The sequence below is a fragment of the Pungitius pungitius genome, chromosome 15 (genome assembly GCF_949316345.1).
Source record: "Pungitius pungitius chromosome 15, fPunPun2.1, whole genome shotgun sequence".
NCBI lineage: Eukaryota > Metazoa > Chordata > Actinopteri > Perciformes > Gasterosteidae > Pungitius > Pungitius pungitius.
The window spans coordinates 712124-734684 of NC_084914.1; the positions used below are offsets into that span (position 1 = coordinate 712124).

The window sequence follows — 22561 nt, forward strand, 5'->3', positions numbered from 1 at the left end:
TTGGTTGCTCAGGTCCCAGTTTGAAAAGCTGTGCCTCTACTAATACTGTTAATTTGTTATTATATTCATTTTTATATATTAGATTTATATGTTAGATTTTATTAACACGTCGAAAGGTAATTTTTCGATTGAGATTAAAAACCACATTCCCAAACCCACCCACCCAAGACTATTCCGCTTCTTTAAGCTAAATCGGCTATTTAAAAGCCCCCTTGGGTCAGTTGATAACTGTTTAACAGGTAAACTAGTCATTAAACAAACTCTCATGTACACAGAAATGGGAAGTATTTCTATTACTTGTATTTGCGTATTTCAATTACTTTTGAGTAATTTGTCATTTGTATTTGACAGGGCCGATAAAAAAATCTAAATCAATCAAGAGTGGAGTAATTTTGTATTTAAAATACATTCTCCACACAATAAAGAACAGAGTTCAGTCTTTGGATCTCCGAAGTTCAACAGATAATGATTTTATCTGGCTGTCACAAATAAAAAAGGTTTAAAACTGAATGTGTGTATCTTAAGAACTAAGATGCAACATAAAGGAAAAAAAAAACCTGAAATGTCAAATTATGACAGATGTGTCCCGAGTGCTGTCTGTCATTTAGTTTCATGCAGGAAGTGTCATGTTGCTCACACACTGCACACATCCAGAGGGGCAAACCAATAGATGGACATAAGGGACACTTAGAGACCACAGAAACCTGAGTCTTCTCTCACATCGAAGGGGACAAAATTCAAAATGTTGATCATGCTGTTTGGGGAAGGAAGCAGACAAAGTTGTCAATGAATATTTTTTTTCAAAAGAGCTTCATAATCGGATGTTCGTTCCATGATTCTTTGGACTACAACTTACTTCACATTAAAACATTACGTATTTAATGCATAGTTACAATGAAAAGCATGAACATGTTTAAATGTGTTGGAAATAGTAAAAAAAAAAAAATATTGCTTGTTTAAGGACTTCCATTAAAGGAAAAAAAACGAATTATTACATAGACATAACTTCATTGACATTTTCTGAAGCAGCAAGATAAAATAAAGGTGAAACGCATTTGATAAATGGCTCTCCAGACTTTTCCTCTGAGAGCAGATGGGGACGATATGCCAACAGACTGAATCGTATATACACACAGATATGGGGAATGAAACCAGCTGGATGTGCACACACACAGATGCAGAGATAGAGCGCCTATGTGTGCAGGAGGGAGTCTGAGGAGCCGGCAGAGGGCAAGCTTGAAAGCAAATGCAGAAATTGGAGATATAGCTGTGGGTGGAGGGCAGACTAACTTTGAACATTCATTGCAGTGAAGTTATTATCCGTCCTCTCTGGAGGTCACAGTCGAAGCTGCTGGGAAGGCTCTATAACAAAGGAAAGAAACTCCAACATAACGAACTCACAGAGCCTGATATGTGCCCTCACTTATTCCCCAGACTTCAGAGACTATTTCCTTTATACTCTTGTCCACCAGAAGTTGCGCGCATTAAGCAGGTTTTTTTAACACAAGAAAAAGGCCTAAAAAATAGACAATACTCTTATTTTTCTGTTGTTAGTAGATCTACTGACAATGGGAAAAAAAACTGAAAAGTATACCAGTGTGATTTTCTGTTTCGTATTGTGTCTTAAAGCTGCATCCTCTCTACTATCCACCAGGGGGCGTCTACTGGTTGTGTAGAAGTCTGTGAAAAAATGGCTCAGTGGTGGCTGGTCCAAGGGGGGCAAATCATTTTTGTTTATATGAAAAATACATCTTACAAATAGTCATTATTTGTGTTTTGAAACATGGATATTATAACGGATAATATTTGTAAAATAAGATCTGTGCAAAATATATGCTTTTCCTTGCTTTTGTTTGCATGTATCAGCTGTTTGGTCTAAGACGGAGTTAGCCAATCACTGATAAAGTTAATGAGTGACAATAGAATTTCAGCGCCATGAAATACCTTGAGATTTGGGGCAGCCATTCGCCGCCCTACGGGCCCTATGGGTCCGTTCTCTCCTCAAAGAGCCGTTTGGGAAACAACTGGGCCCAGATCAGCCGGACCGGCGTGAAAGGGAAGCCGGACATCTAAGTAAGATGTACTTAGTATGCTAAATGTTTAAATAAATGTTAAAAATTTAACTGCAAAGTATTAATGCGTGTTTGATATCCTTTTTCGGGATTGAATCACACAGTTCACTGAAACTGATGTTTGAGGTCAACAACGAGCTGCAAGAAGCCAGTGTGCATATCTTAATATCGTAATTTTGACTTTTTAATTCATCATTTTGATTTTCCCAAGTCCTAATTTCAACTTTCTAACCCGTTGTAGCCAGACTGACATGAAATATACATCAAGCTAATTAACATCTGTGACACTCAGATAAAATATTTTTCGGAAATACTGAACTAAAGCTATTTGATTTGTAGAAAATGGGTTTTGGGAATTTTAAATACAAAATGACTTGACTCTTGATTGACTTATATTTATTTCATCACCTTGTCAAATGGAAATTACTCATAAGTAACTGAAATATGTGAACAAAATTTAAAAAATACTGCCCATATCTGTGGACAGGGGCGTACTCTAAAAAGTACTTTAATGTTACAGTTTGATGGTGAAAAAAATAAAAAAATAGAAATCTAATCTAATCTAATATGTCACGATGATGTCACTAACCATCACATCACGACAAAGACGACAAAAAAAACTAATATACCCAGTGGATCTACCACTCGGCCGGAAGGCCTTCCTGTTTTGGGAAGGACCCTTTGGGTCTCATGTTATATATATATCATATATTAAAGAGAGAGAGAGTCGCCATCAGAGCTTAAAAATAGACCGAAAGGGTCCTTTCCAAAGCAGGAAGGCCTTCCGGCCGAGTGGTAGATCCACTGGGTTTTTAGATTTCCAGGCCCAGAGGTATTCTGGAGGAAACTGGAGGAATCGGATTAGGATTATAGAATCTATAATTTTTTGCGGTTTTTTGTTTTGCCGATGTGTGTGTGTGTGTGTGTGTGTGCGTGTGTGTGCGTGCGTGTGTGTGTGAAACTGGAGGAATCCGATTAGGATTATAGAATCTATAAATAGAATCAATTTTTTGCGGTTTATTTTTTTGCCTTTGTGTGTGTGTGTGTGTGTGTGTGTATGTGTGTGTGTGTGTGTATTTTATCCGGGGCTGTGATATTCTTCATTTTGAGAAAAAAAACCTTAACCCCAGTTTTCAAAAGCCTTTTAAACTTTATTTTTGCATATTGAATGTTGCATATTGCACCGAGTGCAATGAGGGAATGAAGCAAATCAAGGCAATGACAAAAGCACGGGGGAATATTCTCCTTTTTTAGCAGGATTAATAGGGGAAGGTTGAAAAAGCATCCTCCTGGAAACACGCGGCACTCCGTGACACATCCACGCTTGACACATGACCTTTTTTCACAAAATATTTGATGATCCTTCTTCGTCGCAAGACTGTCTTGTGACAAGGATCGTTGGACGCAGAAGGCGTCCCACCCTCCCCTACCTGTTTGTCAGGTTGTTCAGACAAACAGCCTGACGAACAGACGTCCGTTCGGAACCTTCCGAACAGCCACCTGCGTCCAACGATCCTTCTTCGTCGCAAGACTGTCTTGTGACAAGGATCGTTGGACACAGAAGGCGTCCCACCCTCCCCCACCTGTTCGTCAGGTTGTTCAAACGAACAGCCTGAAGAACAGACGTCTGTTCGGAACCTTCCAAACAGACGTATGTTCGTCAGGTTGTTCAAACGAACAGCCTGAAGAACAGACGTCTGTTCGGAAACTTCCGAACAGCCTTCTGCGTCCAACGATCCTTCTTCGCCGCAAGACAACCTTGCGTCCGTAGATCCGCCCGTTGCGGACCATGGGATTGCGGCGAGGTCGGTCTGCCAATGCTCCAGTCGAAGCATTGGGAGAGCGGCCTCGCCGCACCCCAATTGAGGTCAATTTAATGTTCGAAACGGCCTCCTATTTCTAAGCTCTGATGTCGACTCTCTGTGATGTCACATGATCACATGTTGTTATTGAGGTGATGTCACAGTGAGGAACATCACCTCAATAACAACATGTGATCATGTGACATCACAGAAAGTAGCCATCATGTGATCATGTGACATCACAGAGAGTCTGATGGCGACTCTCTGTGATGTCACATGATCACATGTTGTTATTTAGGTGTTGTCCCTCACTGCGACATCGCCTCAATAACAACATGTGATCATGTGACATCACAGAAAGTAGCCATCAGAGCTTAGATATAGACCCAAAGGATCCTTACCAAAGCAGGAAGGCATTCCGGCCGAGTGGTAGATCCACTGGGTTTTTAGATTTCCAGGCCCAGAGGTATTCTGGAGGAAACTGGAGGAATCGGATTAGGATTATAGAATCTATAATTTTTTGCGTTTTTTTGTTTTGCCGATGTGTGTGTGTGTGTGTGTGTGTGCGTGTGTGTGCGTGCGTGTGTGTGTGAAACTGGAGGAATCCGATTAGGATTATAGAATCTATAAATAGAATCAATTTTTTGCGGTTTATTTTTTTGCCTTTGTGTGTGTGTGTGTGTGTGTGTGTATGTGTGTGTGTGTGTGTATTTTATCCGGGGCTGTGATATTCTTCATTTTGAGAAAAAAAACCTTAACCCCAGTTTTCAAAAGCCTTTTAAACTTTATTTTTGCATATTGAATGTTGCATATTGCACCGAGTGCAATGAGGGAATGAAGGAAATCAAGGCAATGACAAAAGCACGAGGGAATATTCTCCTTTTTTAGCAGGATTAATAGGGGAAGGTTGAAAAAGCATCCTCCTGGAAACACGCGGCACTCCGTGACACATCCACGCTTGACACATGACCTTTTTTCACAAAATATTTGATGATCCTTCTTCGTCGCAAGACTGTCTTGTGACAAGGATCGTTGGACGCAGAAGGCGTCCCACCCTCCCCCACCTGTTCGTCAGGTTGTTCAGACAAACAGCCTGACGAACAGACGTCCGTTCGGAACCTTCCGAACAGCCACCTGCGTCCAACGATCCTTCTTCGTCGCAAGACTGTCTTGTGACAAGGATCGTTGGACACAGAAGGCGTCCCACCCTCCCCCACCTGTTCGTCAGGTTGTTCAAACGAACAGCCTGAAGAACAGACGTCTGTTCGGAACCTTCCAAACAGACGTCTGTTCGTCAGGTTGTTCAAACGAACAGCCTGAAGAACAGACGTCTGTTCGGAAACTTCCGAACAGCCTTCTGCGTCCAACGATCCTTCTTCGCCGCAAGACAACCTTGCGTCCGTAGATCCGCCCGTTGCGGACCATGGGATTGCGGCGAGGTCGGTCTGCCAATGCTCCAGTCGAAGCATTGGGAGAGCGGCCTCGCCGCACCCCAATTGAGGTCAATTTAATGTTCGAAACGGCCTCCTATTTCTAAGCTCTGATGTCGACTCTCTGTGATGTCACATGATCACATGTTGTTATTGAGGTGATGTCACAGTGAGGAACATCACCTCAATAACAACATGTGATCATGTGACATCACAGAAAGTAGCCATCATGTGATCATGTGACATCACAGAGAGTCTGATGGCGACTCTCTGTGATGTCACATGATCACATGTTGTTATTTAGGTGTTGTTCCTCACTGCGACATCGCCTCAATAACAACATGTGATCATGTGACATCACAGAAAGTAGCCAACAGAGCTTAGATATAGACCCAAAGGATCCTTACCAAAGCAGGAAGGCATTCCGGCCGAGTGGTAGATCCACTGGGTTTTTAGATTTCCAGGCCCAGAGGTATTCTGGAGGAAACTGGAGGAATCGGATTAGGATTATAGAATCTATATTTTTTTGCGTTTTTTTGTTTTGCCGATGTGTGTGTGTGTGTGTGTGTGTGTGTGTGTGCGTGTGTGTGCGTGCGTGTGTGTGTGAAACTGGAGGAATCCGATTAGGATTATAGAATCTATAAATAGAATCAATTTTTTGCGGTTTATTTTTTTGCCTTTGTGTGTGTGTGTGTGTGTGTGTATGTGTGTGTGTGTGTGTATTTTATCCGGGGCTGTGATATTCTTCATTTTGAGAAAAAAAACCTTAACCCCAGTTTTCAAAAGCCTTTTAAACTTTATTTTTGCATATTGAATGTTGCATATTGCACCGAGTGCAATGAGGGAATGAAGCAAATCAAGGCAATGACAAAAGCACGAGGGAATATTCTCCTTTTTTAGCAGGATTAATAGGGGAAGGTTGAAAAAGCATCCTCCTGGAAACACGCGGCACTCCGTGACACATCCACGCTTGACACATGACCTTTTTTAAACAAAATATTTGATGATCCTTCTTCGTCGCAAGACTGTCTTGTGACAAGGATCGTTGGACGCAGAAGGCGTCCCACCCTCCCCCACCTGTTCGTCAGGTTGTTCAGACAAACAGCCTGACGAACAGACGTCCGTTCGGAACCTTCCGAACAGCCACCTGCGTCCAACGATCCTTCTTCGTCGCAAGACTGTCTTGTGACAAGGATCGTTGGACACAGAAGGCGTCCCACCCTCCCCCACCTGTTCGTCAGGTTGTTCAAACGAACAGCCAGAAGAACAGACGTCTGTTCGGAACCTTCCAAACAGACGTCTGTTCGTCAGGTTGTTCAAACGAACAGCCTGAAGAACAGACGTCTGTTCGGAAACTTCCGAACAGCCTTCTGCGTCCAACGATCCTTCTTCGCCGCAAGACAACCTTGCGTCCGTAGATCCGCCCGTTGCGGACCATGGGATTGCGGCGAGGTCGGTCTGCCAATGCTCCAGTCGAAGCATTGGGAGAGCGGCCTCGCCGCACCCCAATTGAGGTCAATTTAATGTTCGAAACGGCCTCCTATTTCTAAGCTCTGATGTCGACTCTCTGTGATGTCACATGATCACATGTTGTTATTGAGGTGATGTCACAGTGAGGAACATCACCTCAATAACAACATGTGATCATGTGACATCACAGAAAGTAGCCATCATGTGATCATGTGACATCACAGAGAGTCTGATGGCGACTCTCTGTGATGTCACATGATCACATGTTGTTATTTAGGTGTTGTTCCTCACTGCGACATCGCCTCAATAACAACATGTGATCATGTGACATCACAGAAAGTAGCCATCAGAGCTTAGATATAGACCCAAAGGATCCTTACCAAAGCAGGAAGGCATTCCGGCCGAGTGGTAGATCCACTGGGTTTTTAGATTTCCAGGCCCAGAGGTATTCTGGAGGAAACTGGAGGAATCGGATTAGGATTATAGAATCTATAATTTTTTGCGGTTTTTTGTTTTGCCGATGTGTGTGTGTGTGTGTGTGTGTGTGTGTGTGCGTGTGTGTGCGTGCGTGTGTGTGTGAAACTGGAGGAATCCGATTAGGATTATAGAATCTATAAATAGAATCAATTTTTTGCGGTTTATTTTTTTGCCTTTGTGTGTGTGTGTGTGTGTGTGTGTGTGTATGTGTATTTTATCCGGGGCTGTGATATTCTTCATTTTGAGAAAAAAAACCTTAACCCCAGTTTTCAAAAGCCTTTTAAACTTTATTTTTGCATATTGAATGTTGCATATTGCACCGAGTGCAATGAGGGAATGAAGGAAATCAAGGCAATGACAAAAGCACGAGGGAATATTCTCCTTTTTTAGCAGGATTAATAGGGGAAGGTTGAAAAAGCATCCTCCTGGAAACACGCGGCACTCCGTGACACATCCACGCTTGACACATGACCTTTTTTCACAAAATATTTGATGATCCTTCTTCGTCGCAAGACTGTCTTGTGACAAGGATCGTTGGACGCAGAAGGCGTCCCACCCTCCCCCACCTGTTCGTCAGGTTGTTCAGACAAACAGCCTGACGAACAGACGTCCGTTCGGATCCTTCCGAACAGCCATCTGCGTCCAACGATCCTTCTTCGTCGCAAGACTGTCTTGTGACAAGGATCGTTGGACACAGAAGGCGTCCCACCCTCCCCCACCTGTTCGTCAGGTTGTTCAAACGAACAGCCTGAAGAACAGACGTCTGTTCGGAACCTTCCAAACAGACGTCTGTTCGTCAGGTTGTTCAAACGAACAGCCTGAAGAACAGACGTCTGTTCGGAAACTTCCGAACAGCCTTCTGCGTCCAACGATCCTTCTTCGCCGCAAGACAACCTTGCGTCCGTAGATCCGCCCGTTGCGGACCATGGGATTGCGGCGAGGTCGCTCTGCCAATGCTCGAGTCGAAGCATTGGCAGAGCGGCCTCGCCGCACCCCAATTGAGGTCAATTTAATGTTCGAAACGGCCTCCTATTTCTAAGCTCTGATGTCGACTCTCTGTGATGTCACATGATCACATGTTGTTATTGAGGTGATGTCACAGTGAGGAACATCACCTCAATAACAACATGTGATCATGTGACATCACAGAAAGTAGCCATCATGTGATCATGTGACATCACAGAGAGTCTGATGGCGACTCTCTGTGATGTCACATGATCACATGTTGTTATTTAGGTGATGTTCCTCACTGCGACATCACCTCAATAACAACATGTGATCATGTGACATCACAGAAAGTAGCCATCAGAGCTTACATATAGACGCAAAGGATCCTTACCAAAGCAGGAAGGCATTCCGGCCGAGTGGTAGATCCACTGGGTTTTTAGATTTCCAGGCCCAGAGGTATTCTGGAGGAAACTGGAGGAATCGGATTAGGATTATAGAATCTATAATTTTTTGCGGTTTTTTGTTTTGCCGATGTGTGTGTGTGTGTGTGAGTGTGTGTGTGCGTGTGTGTGCGTGCGTGGGTGTGTGAAACTGGAGGAATCCGATTAGGATTATAGAATCTATAAATAGAATCAATTTTTTGCGGTTTATTTTTTTGCCTTTGTGTGTGTGTGTGTGTGTGTGTGTATGTGTGTGTGTGTGTGTATTTTATCCGGGGCTGTGATATTCTTCATTTTGAGAAAAAAAACCTTAACCCCAGTTTTCAAAAGCCTTTTAAACTTTATTTTTGCATATTGAATGTTGCATATTGCACCGAGTGCAATGAGGGAATGAAGCAAATCAAGGCAATGACAAAAGCACGAGGGAATATTCTCCTTTTTTAGCAGGATTAATAGGGGAAGGTTGAAAAAGCATCCTCCTGGAAACACGCGGCACTCCGTGACACATCCACGCTTGACACATGACCTTTTTTCACAAAATATTTGATGATCCTTCTTCGTCGCAAGACTGTCTTGTGACAAGGATCGTTGGACGCAAAAGGCGTCCCACCCTCCCCCACCTGTTCGTCAGGTTGTTCAGACAAACAGCCTGACGAACAGACGTCCGTTCGGAACCTTCCGAACAGCCACCTGCGTCCAACGATCCTTCTTCGTCGCAAGACTGTCTTGTGACAAGGATCGTTGGACACAGAAGGCGTCCCACCCTCCCCCACCTGTTCGTCAGGTTGTTCAAACGAACAGCCTGAAGAACAGACGTCTGTTCGGAACCTTCCAAACAGACGTCTGTTCGTCAGGTTGTTCAAACGAACAGCCTGAAGAACAGACGTCTGTTCGGAAACTTCCGAACAGCCTTCTGCGTCCAACGATCCTTCTTCGCCGCAAGACAACCTTGCGTCCGTAGATCCGCCCGTTGCGGACCATGGGATTGCGGCGAGGTCGGTCTGCCAATGCTCCAGTCGAAGCATTGGGAGAGCGGCCTCGCCGCACCCCAATTGAGGTCAATTTAATGTTCGAAACGGCCTCCTATTTCTAAGCTCTGATGTCGACTCTCTGTGATGTCACATGATCACATGTTGTTATTGAGGTGATGTCACAGTGAGGAACATCACCTCAATAACAACATGTGATCATGTGACATCACAGAAAGTAGCCATCATGTGATCATGTGACATCACAGAGAGTCTGATGGCGACTCTCTGTGATGTCACATGATCACATGTTGTTATTTAGGTGATGTTCCTCACTGCGACATCACCTCAATAACAACATGTGATCATGTGACATCACAGAGAGTCTGATGGCGACTCTCTGTGATGTCACATGATCACATGTTGTTATTTAGGTGATGTTCCTCACTGCGACATCACCTCAATAACAACATGTGATCATGTGACATCACAGAAAGTAGCCATCAGAGCTTAGATATAGACCCAAAGGATCCTTACCAAAGCAGGAAGGCATTCCGGCCGAGTGGTAGATCCACTGGGTTTTTAGATTTCCAGGCCCAGAGGTATTCTGGAGGAAACTGGAGGAATCGGATTAGGATTATAGAATCTATAATTTTTTGCGGTTTTTTGTTTTGCCGATGTGTGTGTGTGTGTGTGTGTGTGTGTGCGTGTGTGTGCGTGCGTGTGTGTGTGAAACTGGAGGAATCCGATTAGGATTATAGAATCTATAAATAGAATCAATTTTTTGCGGTTTATTTTTTTGCCTTTGTGTGTGTGTGTGTGTGTATGTGTGTGTGTGTGTGTGTATTTTATCCGGGGCTGTGATATTCTTCATTTTGAGAAAAAAAACCTTAACCCCAGTTTTCAAAAGCATTTTAAACTTTATTTTTGCATATTGAATGTTGCATATTGCACCGAGTGCAATGAGGGAATGAAGGAAATCAAGGCAATGACAAAAGCACGAGGGAATATTCTCCTTTTTTAGCAGGATTAATAGGGGAAGGTTGAAAAAGCATCCTCCTGGAAACACGCGGCACTCCGTGACACATCCACGCTTGACACATGACCTTTTTTCACAAAATATTTGATGATCCTTCTTCGTCGCAAGACTGTCTTGTGACAAGGATCGTTGGACGCAGAAGGCGTCCCACCCTCCCCTACCTGTTTGTCAGGTTGTTCAGACAAACAGCCTGACGAACAGACGTCCGTTCGGAACCTTCCGAACAGCCACCTGCGTCCAACGATCCTTCTTCGTCGCAAGACTGTCTTGTGACAAGGATCGTTGGACACAGAAGGCGTCCCACCCTCCCCCACCTGTTCGTCAGGTTGTTCAAACGAACAGCCTGAAGAACAGACGTCTGTTCGGAACCTTCCAAACAGACGTATGTTCGTCAGGTTGTTCAAACGAACAGCCTGAAGAACAGACGTCTGTTCGGAAACTTCCGAACAGCCTTCTGCGTCCAACGATCCTTCTTCGCCGCAAGACAACCTTGCGTCCGTAGATCCGCCCGTTGCGGACCATGGGATTGCGGCGAGGTCGGTCTGCCAATGCTCCAGTCGAAGCATTGGGAGAGCGGCCTCGCCGCACCCCAATTGAGGTCAATTTAATGTTCGAAACGGCCTCCTATTTCTAAGCTCTGATGTCGACTCTCTGTGATGTCACATGATCACATGTTGTTATTGAGGTGATGTCACAGTGAGGAACATCACCTCAATAACAACATGTGATCATGTGACATCACAGAAAGTAGCCATCATGTGATCATGTGACATCACAGAGAGTCTGATGGCGACTCTCTGTGATGTCACATGATCACATGTTGTTATTTAGGTGATGTTCCTCACTGCGACATCACCTCAATAACAACATGTGATCATGTGACATCACAGAGAGTCTGATGGCGACTCTCTGTGATGTCACATGATCACATGTTGTTATTTAGGTGATGTTCCTCACTGCGACATCACCTCAATAACAACATGTGATCATGTGACATCACAGAAAGTAGCCATCAGAGCTTACATATAGACGCAAAGGATCCTTACCAAAGCAGGAAGGCATTCCGGCCGAGTGGTAGATCCACTGGGTTTTTAGATTTCCAGGCCCAGAGGTATTCTGGAGGAAACTGGAGGAATCGGATTAGGATTATAGAATCTATAATTTTTTGCGGTTTTTTGTTTTGCCGATGTGTGTGTGTGTGTGTGAGTGTGTGTGTGCGTGTGTGTGCGTGCGTGGGTGTGTGAAACTGGAGGAATCCGATTAGGATTATAGAATCTATAAATAGAATCAATTTTTTGCGGTTTATTTTTTTGCCTTTGTGTGTGTGTGTGTGTGTGTGTGTATGTGTGTGTGTGTGTGTATTTTATCCGGGGCTGTGATATTCTTCATTTTGAGAAAAAAAACCTTAACCCCAGTTTTCAAAAGCCTTTTAAACTTTATTTTTGCATATTGAATGTTGCATATTGCACCGAGTGCAATGAGGGAATGAAGCAAATCAAGGCAATGACAAAAGCACGAGGGAATATTCTCCTTTTTTAGCAGGATTAATAGGGGAAGGTTGAAAAAGCATCCTCCTGGAAACACGCGGCACTCCGTGACACATCCACGCTTGACACATGACCTTTTTTCACAAAATATTTGATGATCCTTCTTCGTCGCAAGACTGTCTTGTGACAAGGATCGTTGGACGCAAAAGGCGTCCCACCCTCCCCCACCTGTTCGTCAGGTTGTTCAGACAAACAGCCTGACGAACAGACGTCCGTTCGGAACCTTCCGAACAGCCACCTGCGTCCAACGATCCTTCTTCGTCGCAAGACTGTCTTGTGACAAGGATCGTTGGACACAGAAGGCGTCCCACCCTCCCCCACCTGTTCGTCAGGTTGTTCAAACGAACAGCCTGAAGAACAGACGTCTGTTCGGAACCTTCCAAACAGACGTCTGTTCGTCAGGTTGTTCAAACGAACAGCCTGAAGAACAGACGTCTGTTCGGAAACTTCCGAACAGCCTTCTGCGTCCAACGATCCTTCTTCGCCGCAAGACAACCTTGCGTCCGTAGATCCGCCCGTTGCGGACCATGGGATTGCGGCGAGGTCGGTCTGCCAATGCTCCAGTCGAAGCATTGGGAGAGCGGCCTCGCCGCACCCCAATTGAGGTCAATTTAATGTTCGAAACGGCCTCCTATTTCTAAGCTCTGATGTCGACTCTCTGTGATGTCACATGATCACATGTTGTTATTGAGGTGATGTCACAGTGAGGAACATCACCTCAATAACAACATGTGATCATGTGACATCACAGAAAGTAGCCATCATGTGATCATGTGACATCACAGAGAGTCTGATGGCGACTCTCTGTGATGTCACATGATCACATGTTGTTATTTAGGTGATGTTCCTCACTGCGACATCACCTCAATAACAACATGTGATCATGTGACATCACAGAAAGTAGCCATCAGAGCTTAGATATAGACCCAAAGGATCCTTACCAAAGCAGGAAGGCATTCCGGCCGAGTGGTAGATCCACTGGGTTTTTAGATTTCCAGGCCCAGAGGTATTCTGGAGGAAACTGGAGGAATCGGATTAGGATTATAGAATCTATAATTTTTTGCGGTTTTTTGTTTTGCCGATCAGTGTGTGTGTGTGTGTGTGTGTGTGTGCGTGTGTGTGCGTGCGTGCGTGTGTGTGTGAAACTGGAGGAATCCGATTAGGATTATAGAATCTATAAATAGAATCAATTTTTTGCGGTTTATTTTTTTGCCTTTGTGTGTGTGTGTGTGTGTGTGTGTATGTGTGTGTGTGTGTGTATTTTATCCGGGGCTGTGATATTCTTCATTTTGAGAAAAAAAACCTTAACCCCAGTTTTCAAAAGCCTTTTAAACTTTATTTTTGCATATTGAATGTTGCATATTGCACCGAGTGCAATGAGGGAATGAAGGAAATCAAGGCAATGACAAAAGCACGAGGGAATATTCTCCTTTTTTAGCAGGATTAATAGGGGAAGGTTGAAAAAGCATCCTCCTGGAAACACGCGGCACTCCGTGACACATCCACGCTTGACACATGACCTTTTTTCACCAAATATTTGATGATCCTTCTTCGTTGCAAGACTGTCTTGTGACAAGGATCGTTGGACGCAGAAGGCGTAGTCACATGAACGCGCCTCCTCCTCCTCATGCAGAGTGCATGTACCGTTAAACGAGTCTTCATGACCATGTGTCCGTCCCTACATGTTGTTTCTAACTTTATTGATGATCTGGGAAAACACAGCGACCTGCAAGTAGCGCAGCGTCTTCAATAAAGTGACGTACGTCTTAATGCGAGGCTTCAGAAATGAACACTAAGGGATTCTGTATTTGTTCAATATTTTGATAACCGACCGCTCCCCATCATTATAAAAGCGATGCGCCCCCCCAATGAAGTAGTAAACCATGGGGAGACACTGCAGTCTAATCAATGGGAACAACGTGTGTGTCCTCGTGTCCTTTAGCCGTCACTGGAACATGTTTTTTTCTTTCTTTGTTTAAGTCATCAGCATTCGGGTCGATACGTGTGTCCCTCATATATATACTTACTATATGACTACTAAATCACACCACTTTTGTTTAAAATCAATCCGATTCCATTTTACTATATTTTACTATACTAGTAGTAGTACTATACTGTATGTGTATATATGTCGATATACATGTATATAGTCATTGATATACAGTATATATACATGTATATCTACATATATACACATATAGTAGTATAAATGCTGTCTTTAAATCAGATACAAGCCGGGTAACACTCTGTATCCTCTTGATCCTAGTTCGTGTTGACCTCATCTATAACCATGTATATTTCCATCAAATTTGACTCTTTTGAGAATAGTAAAGGTGAAATCAGTAAGAATGGCATGTTATAAAATTAAAAACAATGTCTATAATGTCAGCAGACGTGTCTGTGTCCAATCAAATGAGGGCCCAAAGTGGGTGAGACCTTTTCTCTTTGGGTGAATCATTCTTTTATGGCTGCCAAGCTGTATGGGACAATGCCACAAATCGGTGAGACAAAAGTAACTTTTTAACTTGTTTATGAAGTATCATCATTAAAAAATAATGTTTTTGTGTGCATGAGTATGTAAAATAAGTATATTTGATAAAGTATTTTTCTGTTGTTTGGAGATCCGAAGACTGAACTTGTGAACTGCTATTTAAATTGTTGAAAATGTGTTTTGGGCATTTTAAATACAATTTACTTGACTCTTGATTTTATGAATGTGATTTCACGATGATGTCACTAACCATCCCATCACGACAAAGACCACCCTTTTGGGGATCTAATCTGTCACGGCTATTGGCATCCTCGTTGCTAAGTGACAACCAGGGACGTCTCGTGTTGTTGTGGTCAAGGGAATGTTCCTAACTGCGACGTCATGTGACGTCACAGAGCGTCGCCATCAGATCTTAGATATAGACCTACTGTGGCCACCAGGATTCAGGGTGCGGTCCACCGCACTCACTTGCTCCTGCGCAGAGGAGTATTTCGGGAGCCGGAGGACCTTCCGACGGAGAGGACTTCGGTCTTCTCCGGCAGAAGGGACCTCTCGGACACGTCCGCCAGAAGGTCCACTTCGCCGGACGGTCCTCCGGTTCCGGGATAACCTCCTGCGCCCCAGACTGCGGGCACTTGACCGCAGTCATCGGAGCATAGGGGTGCGGTTTATGATCCCCGCAAGAGGTTTCTTGTGGGTCACCCTCAACCAATCAAATCAATTACTAAGTCAATCTGCTACGTGTAGAAGGCAGATGGGTCAAGCAACGAAGTACATATACTTCTACTTAAGTAAAGTAACGAAGTACAAATAACTTTACTGTACTTAAGTAGAAAATTAGGTATCTTTACTTTACTTGAGTATTTATTTTTCAGACGACTTCTTACTTCTACTCCTTAGATTTTCGCGTAAATATCTGTGCTTTCTACTTCTTACATTTAAAAAATCGCCTCGTTACTCCTATTTCATTTCGGAGGGTTTTCCGGTTTGTCACCGATCAAAAACACACAAAATACTATCCGGATAAATCGCGCCGTCGGCATTGCGTGGATTTGATTGTGGTTGGATGAGAAGTGTAAACATTTACCATCCAGACACCTTATTGGTTTATCACATGACGCAAATCAGAGTGACGCAAATCAGAGTGACGCTGGGTGCGTAAAGTGGTGAAGGATCTTCTTCAGGAGGCAGGTCGGTGGTCCTAAGTTGATCTCAGGTGGTATTTAGCAGAGGTGTGGACTCGAGTCATGTGACTTGGACTCGAGTCAGACTCGAGTCATGGATTTGATGAATTGAGATTCGACTCGACAAAACGTACAAAGACTTGCAACTCGACTTGGACTTTAACATCGATGACTCGTGACTTGACTTGGACTCGAGCCTTTTGACTCGAGAAGACTTGCTACTTCCCATGAAAACTGGGGGAAACATTTTCACACCACCGCGCCGCTCTGTTTATCTGCATCTGTCAGAAAAATGTGCGCCACCTGTATGCAGAGAGCGCGCGCTGCCTGCACGACATCCAATCACTGCAGTCCATTTGACCGTATCAACGAGACAGCTCGTTCATGGTTACAAAAATCGGGATTTTTGAACCCGGATTCAGACTCCGATGGAAATCCTCGCCAACATTATGTCAACGTCCGTTTTAAAGTAGTGTAATGAGCTGAGTTAAAGTTATTAGTTAATCAGTTATGCAGATGTTGCATGTGTTCAGAGGTATTCTGGAGGAAACTGGAGGAATCAGATTAGGATTATAGAATCTATAAATAGAATCAATTTTTTGCGGTTTATTGTTTTGCCGATGTGTGTGTGTGCGTGTGTGTGCGTGCGTGTGTGTGTGCGTCACCTGTCATGTTGCAGTAGACCAGCTGTTTACATTTGGGTGGATCTATTTGTTTATTACAGTGACTTATTTTTCCCCATAGCATTTTTTTGACCTAATATATTTGGATTTTTTTCTTCACAATATTTTTTGACTTTTTTCAACCATACATATTTTGACTTTTTTATCAAATATATTTTTTCGACCAAATGTTTTTTTTTACTTTTTATTTGCATGACATTTTTAGTCTAGTTTTTTGACTTACGATATTTTTTATTACTTTTTTATCCAAATATTTTGACCTAGCATTTTTTGACTTTGCTGTCCATGACATTTTTCAACATGTCAAAAGGGACATCTTTGTAGAGATGTGATGGTTAGTGACATCATCGTGACATCACAGAGAGTCTCATCAGAGCTTGGAAATAGCCCAAAGCAGGAAAATTCAACTGCAAAAAAATCCTCCAGATCATCTCCGTTGGAAGGACTTGTAGCACCTGATACTCTGATGGCGACTCTCTGTGATGTCACATGATCACATTTTTGTTATTGAGGTGATGTTCCTGACTGCGACATCACCTCAATAACAACATGTGATCATGTGACATCACAGAGAGTGGCGATTTTAGACTTTAGAAATAGACCCAAAGGATCTTGAAGGTTGGAAGACTGTCTTGTGACAAGGATCGTTGGACGCAGAAGGCGTAGTCACATGAACGCGCCTCCTCCTCCTCCTCCTCATGCAGAGTGCATGTACCGTTAAACGAGTCTTCATGACCATGTGTCCGTCCCTACATGTTGTTTCTAACTTTATTGATGATCTGGGAAAACACAGCGACCTGCAAGTAGCGCAGCGTCTTCAATAAAGTGACGTACGTCTTAATGCGAGGCTTCAGAAATGAACACTAAGGGATTCTGTATTTGTTCAATATTTTGATAACCGACCGCTCCCCATCATTATAAAAGCGATGCGCCCCCCCAATGAAGTAGTAAACCATGGGGAGACACTGCAGTCTAATCAATGGGAACAACGTGTGTGTCCTCGTGTCATTTAGCCGTCACTGGAACATGTTTTTTTCTTTGTTTAAGTCATCAGCATTCGGGTCGATACGTGTGTCCCTCATATATATACTTACTATATGACTACTAAATCACACCACTTTTGTTTAAAATCAATCCGATTCCATTTTACTACTACTATACTAGTAGTAGTACTATACTGTATGTGTATATATGTCGATATACATGTATATAGTCATTGATATATATATATACATGTATATCTACATATATACACATATAGTAGTATAAATGCTGTCTTTAAATCAGATACAAGCCGGGTAACACTCTGTATCCTCTTGATCCTAGTTCGTGTTGACCTCATCTATAACCATGTATATTTCCATCAAATTTGACTCTTTTGAGAATAGTAAAGGTGAAATCAGTAAGAATGGCATGTTATAAAATTAAAAACAATGTGTATAATGTCAGCAGACGTGTCTGTGTCCAATCAAATGAGGGCCCAAAGTGGGTGAGACCTTTTCTCTTTGGGTGAATCATTCTTTTATGGCTGCCAAGCTGTATAGGACAATGCCACAAATCGGTGAGACAAAAGTAACTTTTTAACTTGTTTATGAAGTATCATCATTAAAAAATAATGTTTTTGTGTGCATGAGTATGTAAAATAAGTATATTTGATAAAGTATTTTTCTGTTGTTTGGAGATCCGAAGACTGAACTTGTGAACTGCTATTTAAATTGTTGAAAATGTGTTTTGGGCATTTTAAATACAATTTACTTGACTCTTGATTTTATGAATGTGATTTCACGATGATGTCACTAACCATCCCATCACGACAAAGACCACCCTTTTGGGGATCTAATCTGTCACGGCTATTGGCATCCTCGTTGCTAAGTGACAACCAGGGACGTCTCGTGTTGTTGTGGTCAAGGGAATGTTCCTAACTGCGACGTCATGTGACGTCACAGAGCGTCGCCATCAGATCTTAGATATAGACCTACTGTGGCCACCAGGATTCAGGGTGCGGTCCACCGCACTCACTTGCTCCTGCGCAGAGGAGTATTTCGGGAGCCGGAGGACCTTCCGACGGAGAGGACTTCGGTCTTCTCCGGCAGAAGGGACCTCTCGGACACGTCCGCCAGAAGGTCCACTTCGCCGGACGGTCCTCCGGTTCCGGGATAACCTCCTGCGCCCCAGACTGCGGGCACTTGACCGCAGTCATCGGAGCATAGGGGTGCGGTTTATGATCCCCGCAAGAGGTTTCTTGTGGGTCACCCTCAACCAATCAAATCAATTACTAAGTCAATCTGCTACGTGTAGAAGGCAGATGGGTCAAGCAACGAAGTACATATACTTCTACTTAAGTAAAGTAACGAAGTACAAATAACTTTACTGTACTTAAGTAGAAAATTAGGTATCTTTACTTTACTTGAGTATTTATTTTTCAGACGACTTCTTACTTCTACTCCTTAGATTTTCGCGTAAATATCTGTGCTTTCTACTTCTTACATTTAAAAAATCGCCTCGTTACTCCTATTTCATTTCGGAGGGTTTTCCGGTTTGTCACCGATCAAAAACACACAAAATACTATCCGGATAAATCGCGCCGTCGGCATTGCGTGGATTTGATTGTGGTTGGATGAGAAGTGTAAACATTTACCATCCAGACACCTTATTGGTTTATCACATGACGCAAATCAGAGTGACGCAAATCAGAGTGACGCAAATCAGAGTGACGCTGGGTGCGTAAAGTGGTGAAGGATCTTCTTCAGGAGGCAGGTCGGTGGTCCTAAGTTGATCTCAGGTGGTATTTAGCAGAGGTGTGGACTCGAGTCATGTGACTTGGACTCGAGTCAGACTCGAGTCATGGATTTGATGAATTGAGATTCGACTCGACAAAACGTTCAAAGACTTGCAACTCGACTTGGACTTTAACATCGATGACTCGTGACTTGACTTGGACTCGAGCCTTTTGACTCGAGAAGACTTGCTACTTCCCATGAAAACTGGGGGAAACATTTTCACACCACCGCGCCGCTCTGTTTATCTGCATCTGTCAGAAAAATGTGCGCCACCTGTATGCAGAGAGCGCGCGCTGCCTGCACGACATCCAATCACTGCAGTCCATTTGACCGTATCAACGAGACAGCTCGTTCATGGTTACAAAAATCGGGATTTTTGAACCCGGATTCAGACTCCGATGGAAATCCTCGCCAACATTATGTCAACGTCCGTTTTAAAGTAGTGTAATGAGCTGAGTTAAAGTTATTAGTTAATCAGTTATGCAGATGTTGCATGTGTTCACGTTATGCTCCGTTACCAGCTGTAGTTACGCGAGACAACCCGAGTTTTGGGGGGCCGTGTATGCGGAAGTGTTCGTTCGGCGTGGTGACGGCCAAGTGACCGAAGTTGAGTTGTTTTATATAAATAAATGCAGCGGAGTTGCAAGCCAGTCATCGCTTCCTTATTGACGCTGCAGCATTGGGGTGAGCGTTACAGTACTATAACACAGTCACAGTCCATCCACCATTACCCTTCCCTTCGTAGTCTATGTCTGTGAGGCAGCGCACCATCACCCAGGGTTCCCCGTCCCCACTATAATAAAAGGACTCGAAATGACTCGAAACTTAAATGGCACGACTTGTGACTCGACTTGAGATTTGTTGGCTGTGACTTGTGACTCTACTTGAGACTTGCTTCGTCATTGACTCGACTTGGCTCGGAACTCGAAGTCAATGACTTGAGACTTGCCAAACAGTGACTTCCCACCTCTGGTATCTAGTTACATGAACGCGCCTCCTCCTCCTCCTCCTCATGCAGAGAGCATGTACCGTTAAACGAGTCTTCATGACCATGTGTCCCTACATGTTGTTTCTAACTTTATTGATGATCTGGGAAAACACAGCGACCTGCAAGTAGCGCAGCGTCTTCAATAAAGTGACGTACGTCTTAATGCGAGGCTTCAGAAATGAACACCCCCCCCCCCCGTGTGTGTCCTCTGTCATTTAGCCGTCACTGGAACATGTTTTTTTCCTTTGTTTAAGTCATCAGCATGCGGGTCGATACGTGTGAGTATTAATGCTACACTTTATTTATGTTTACATCTACTTTGATTTTCACTACTACTATACATACAAAGAGTTATTTGACATTATTTTCAAATATTACAAACATTAGGGACGAGGACATACACTGTATAATGGTACATGTTATTCTGGGTGCATGGTGAAGAAACTACACACTCAGTGTGTGTGGAACATACCGGGAAAAAGAAGTGGCAGAAAACTGGATTTCGCTTCAACTCCAGTTTCCGTTGTGCTTTCACACGTTTGAGACTATAAGAATCTTTTCCTGCACCAAGGAGCCCCCACAGGAGAGAATCTTTTCAGCCTTCCCTTGAGTCCTGGATCTGGATCTCCATCTTTACTAGTTTAATAGGCACATGGGGCATTGTCTTCTTGGGACATACTGTGGGTTTGCGTGTCCGGGTCTTGAAGTAAAGGGAGTACGTGGGGGGAGAAGTCCGTCTGCACCCGACGCGCCCTGACGGCTCCTCTGGCGTCTTCCATCGATAAGTGTGCAACAAATGTCAAAACCAGCGAGATCAAAGAGACTTTCAGCCTATTGATTCCGCCTCAGATCAGAGAGAGGTCTTCAAATTAAGTGCAAGGTTTTGAAGTAAACGCTGTTTTGCCACAGAGTTTCATTTATTTTCAGCTCCATTGCCCTAATTGGCCCCAGAGTAGGAGGGTGGATTGGAAAAAAGAGAGGGGGGGGGGGGGGGGGCATAGACGCATAGACCCAGGGCCAGCTATCCTTCTGAGACGTGCACGCTCTGCGGGGAGAAACGTGCATTTACATCGGTGCCAAAAGAGCAAAGACGTGTCAGATCTGCGAGTGGTCGAGCAGAGAGCCCCCTGGGACACTCGATGTTTCACGTGCACAGTGTCTCCTCCCGTTCATGCACCTGCACGAGGACACGTCGCCAGAGGCACCCGGTTGCTGTTTCAATGGCTTTTTAATCTTTATTTTTGGATTGCTGTTATCAAAATCACAGCACATTTCCCTGACCGAAACGCAAGAATTCCCATAACCCCCCCCCCCCCCCCCCCCCCTTCTTGGACCCCCTCCCCCGCTCACATTTATCTGGCTGTCTTAAGGGAGGATGCGTGGGCTTACCCCCCCGGGGATGGACCGCGCTTAAAGTATACGGCCCATGATAATTTATTGATCAAATAGCCAACCTTTATTTGCCCTTTGTGAGGGGAGTGATGAAGGGGGCCGGGGTGGAGGGGGGGTGGCTGGTCATTTTACGCCCAATACCTTTACGACCAAATGTCGGCACGTTAGCGCGCTGACGATTTTTGTTTTGTGTGTAGGATTTGTCGGTTTGATTTAAGGGCCTCCATGGTGGGGGTCCATTCTCTGACCGCAGTGCTGTATTTTCAGACCTTCGTGGATTGCTTTGCGGAGAAAGAACATCAGTCTCACTTCCTGAGTAGAAGCCGCGCGCGTCGGACACCACATTTGCGTTGGAGGATTTGTCATTTTGCGCCCCATGTAACACACGCCTTGTTCTTAGCTCAACCGCCATGTATTTATTACTTTATTCAAATTGGGGCTTCAGGAGCAGGAGGGTGTAGCGTTGGTTCAACCTTATTTAGGCTTCTGTAATCCTTCAGTTCACCTTAAAGTCACCATGACAGGAGGAATAACTATTTTAAAGTTGTCAGCTAATTTGTTCACACATCACTAAACTCGAATGTAACCATAAGTGTCAGAATATGTTAACGCTTTTATAACACCCCCCCCCCCAAAAAAAAGGAGAAACTTTTTATTTTTCTTCCTCCTGTGAAGGAGGAGTTTGTGTGTCTTTTATTTCCCACCATGTTAAACTATGTGTGGTTCCACCTGAAGATGTGAAATCAGAACATTGCAGTGAGACGTCTCCCCACCAGTGGAAGTCCTTAAACGGCTCTAAATTCATATAAATATTCTACCCAAGAAAACCCTGATTTTGGTGATTGCTTTG

General features: G+C 43.8%; 1 protein-coding gene across 1 annotated transcript in view; it reads left to right on the forward strand.

Annotated features, from left to right (window-relative positions):
- Positions 1-15343, forward strand: part of LOC134105258 (dynein heavy chain-like) — a 49387-nt gene extending 34044 nt beyond the window's left edge. The window contains exon 3 of the mRNA XM_062557825.1: positions 15167-15343. Within this exon, the coding sequence (XP_062413809.1) occupies positions 15167-15343 (177 nt within the window). The remainder of the gene's footprint in view (positions 1-15166) is intronic.
- The last annotated feature ends 7218 nt before the right edge of the window (positions 15344-22561 follow it).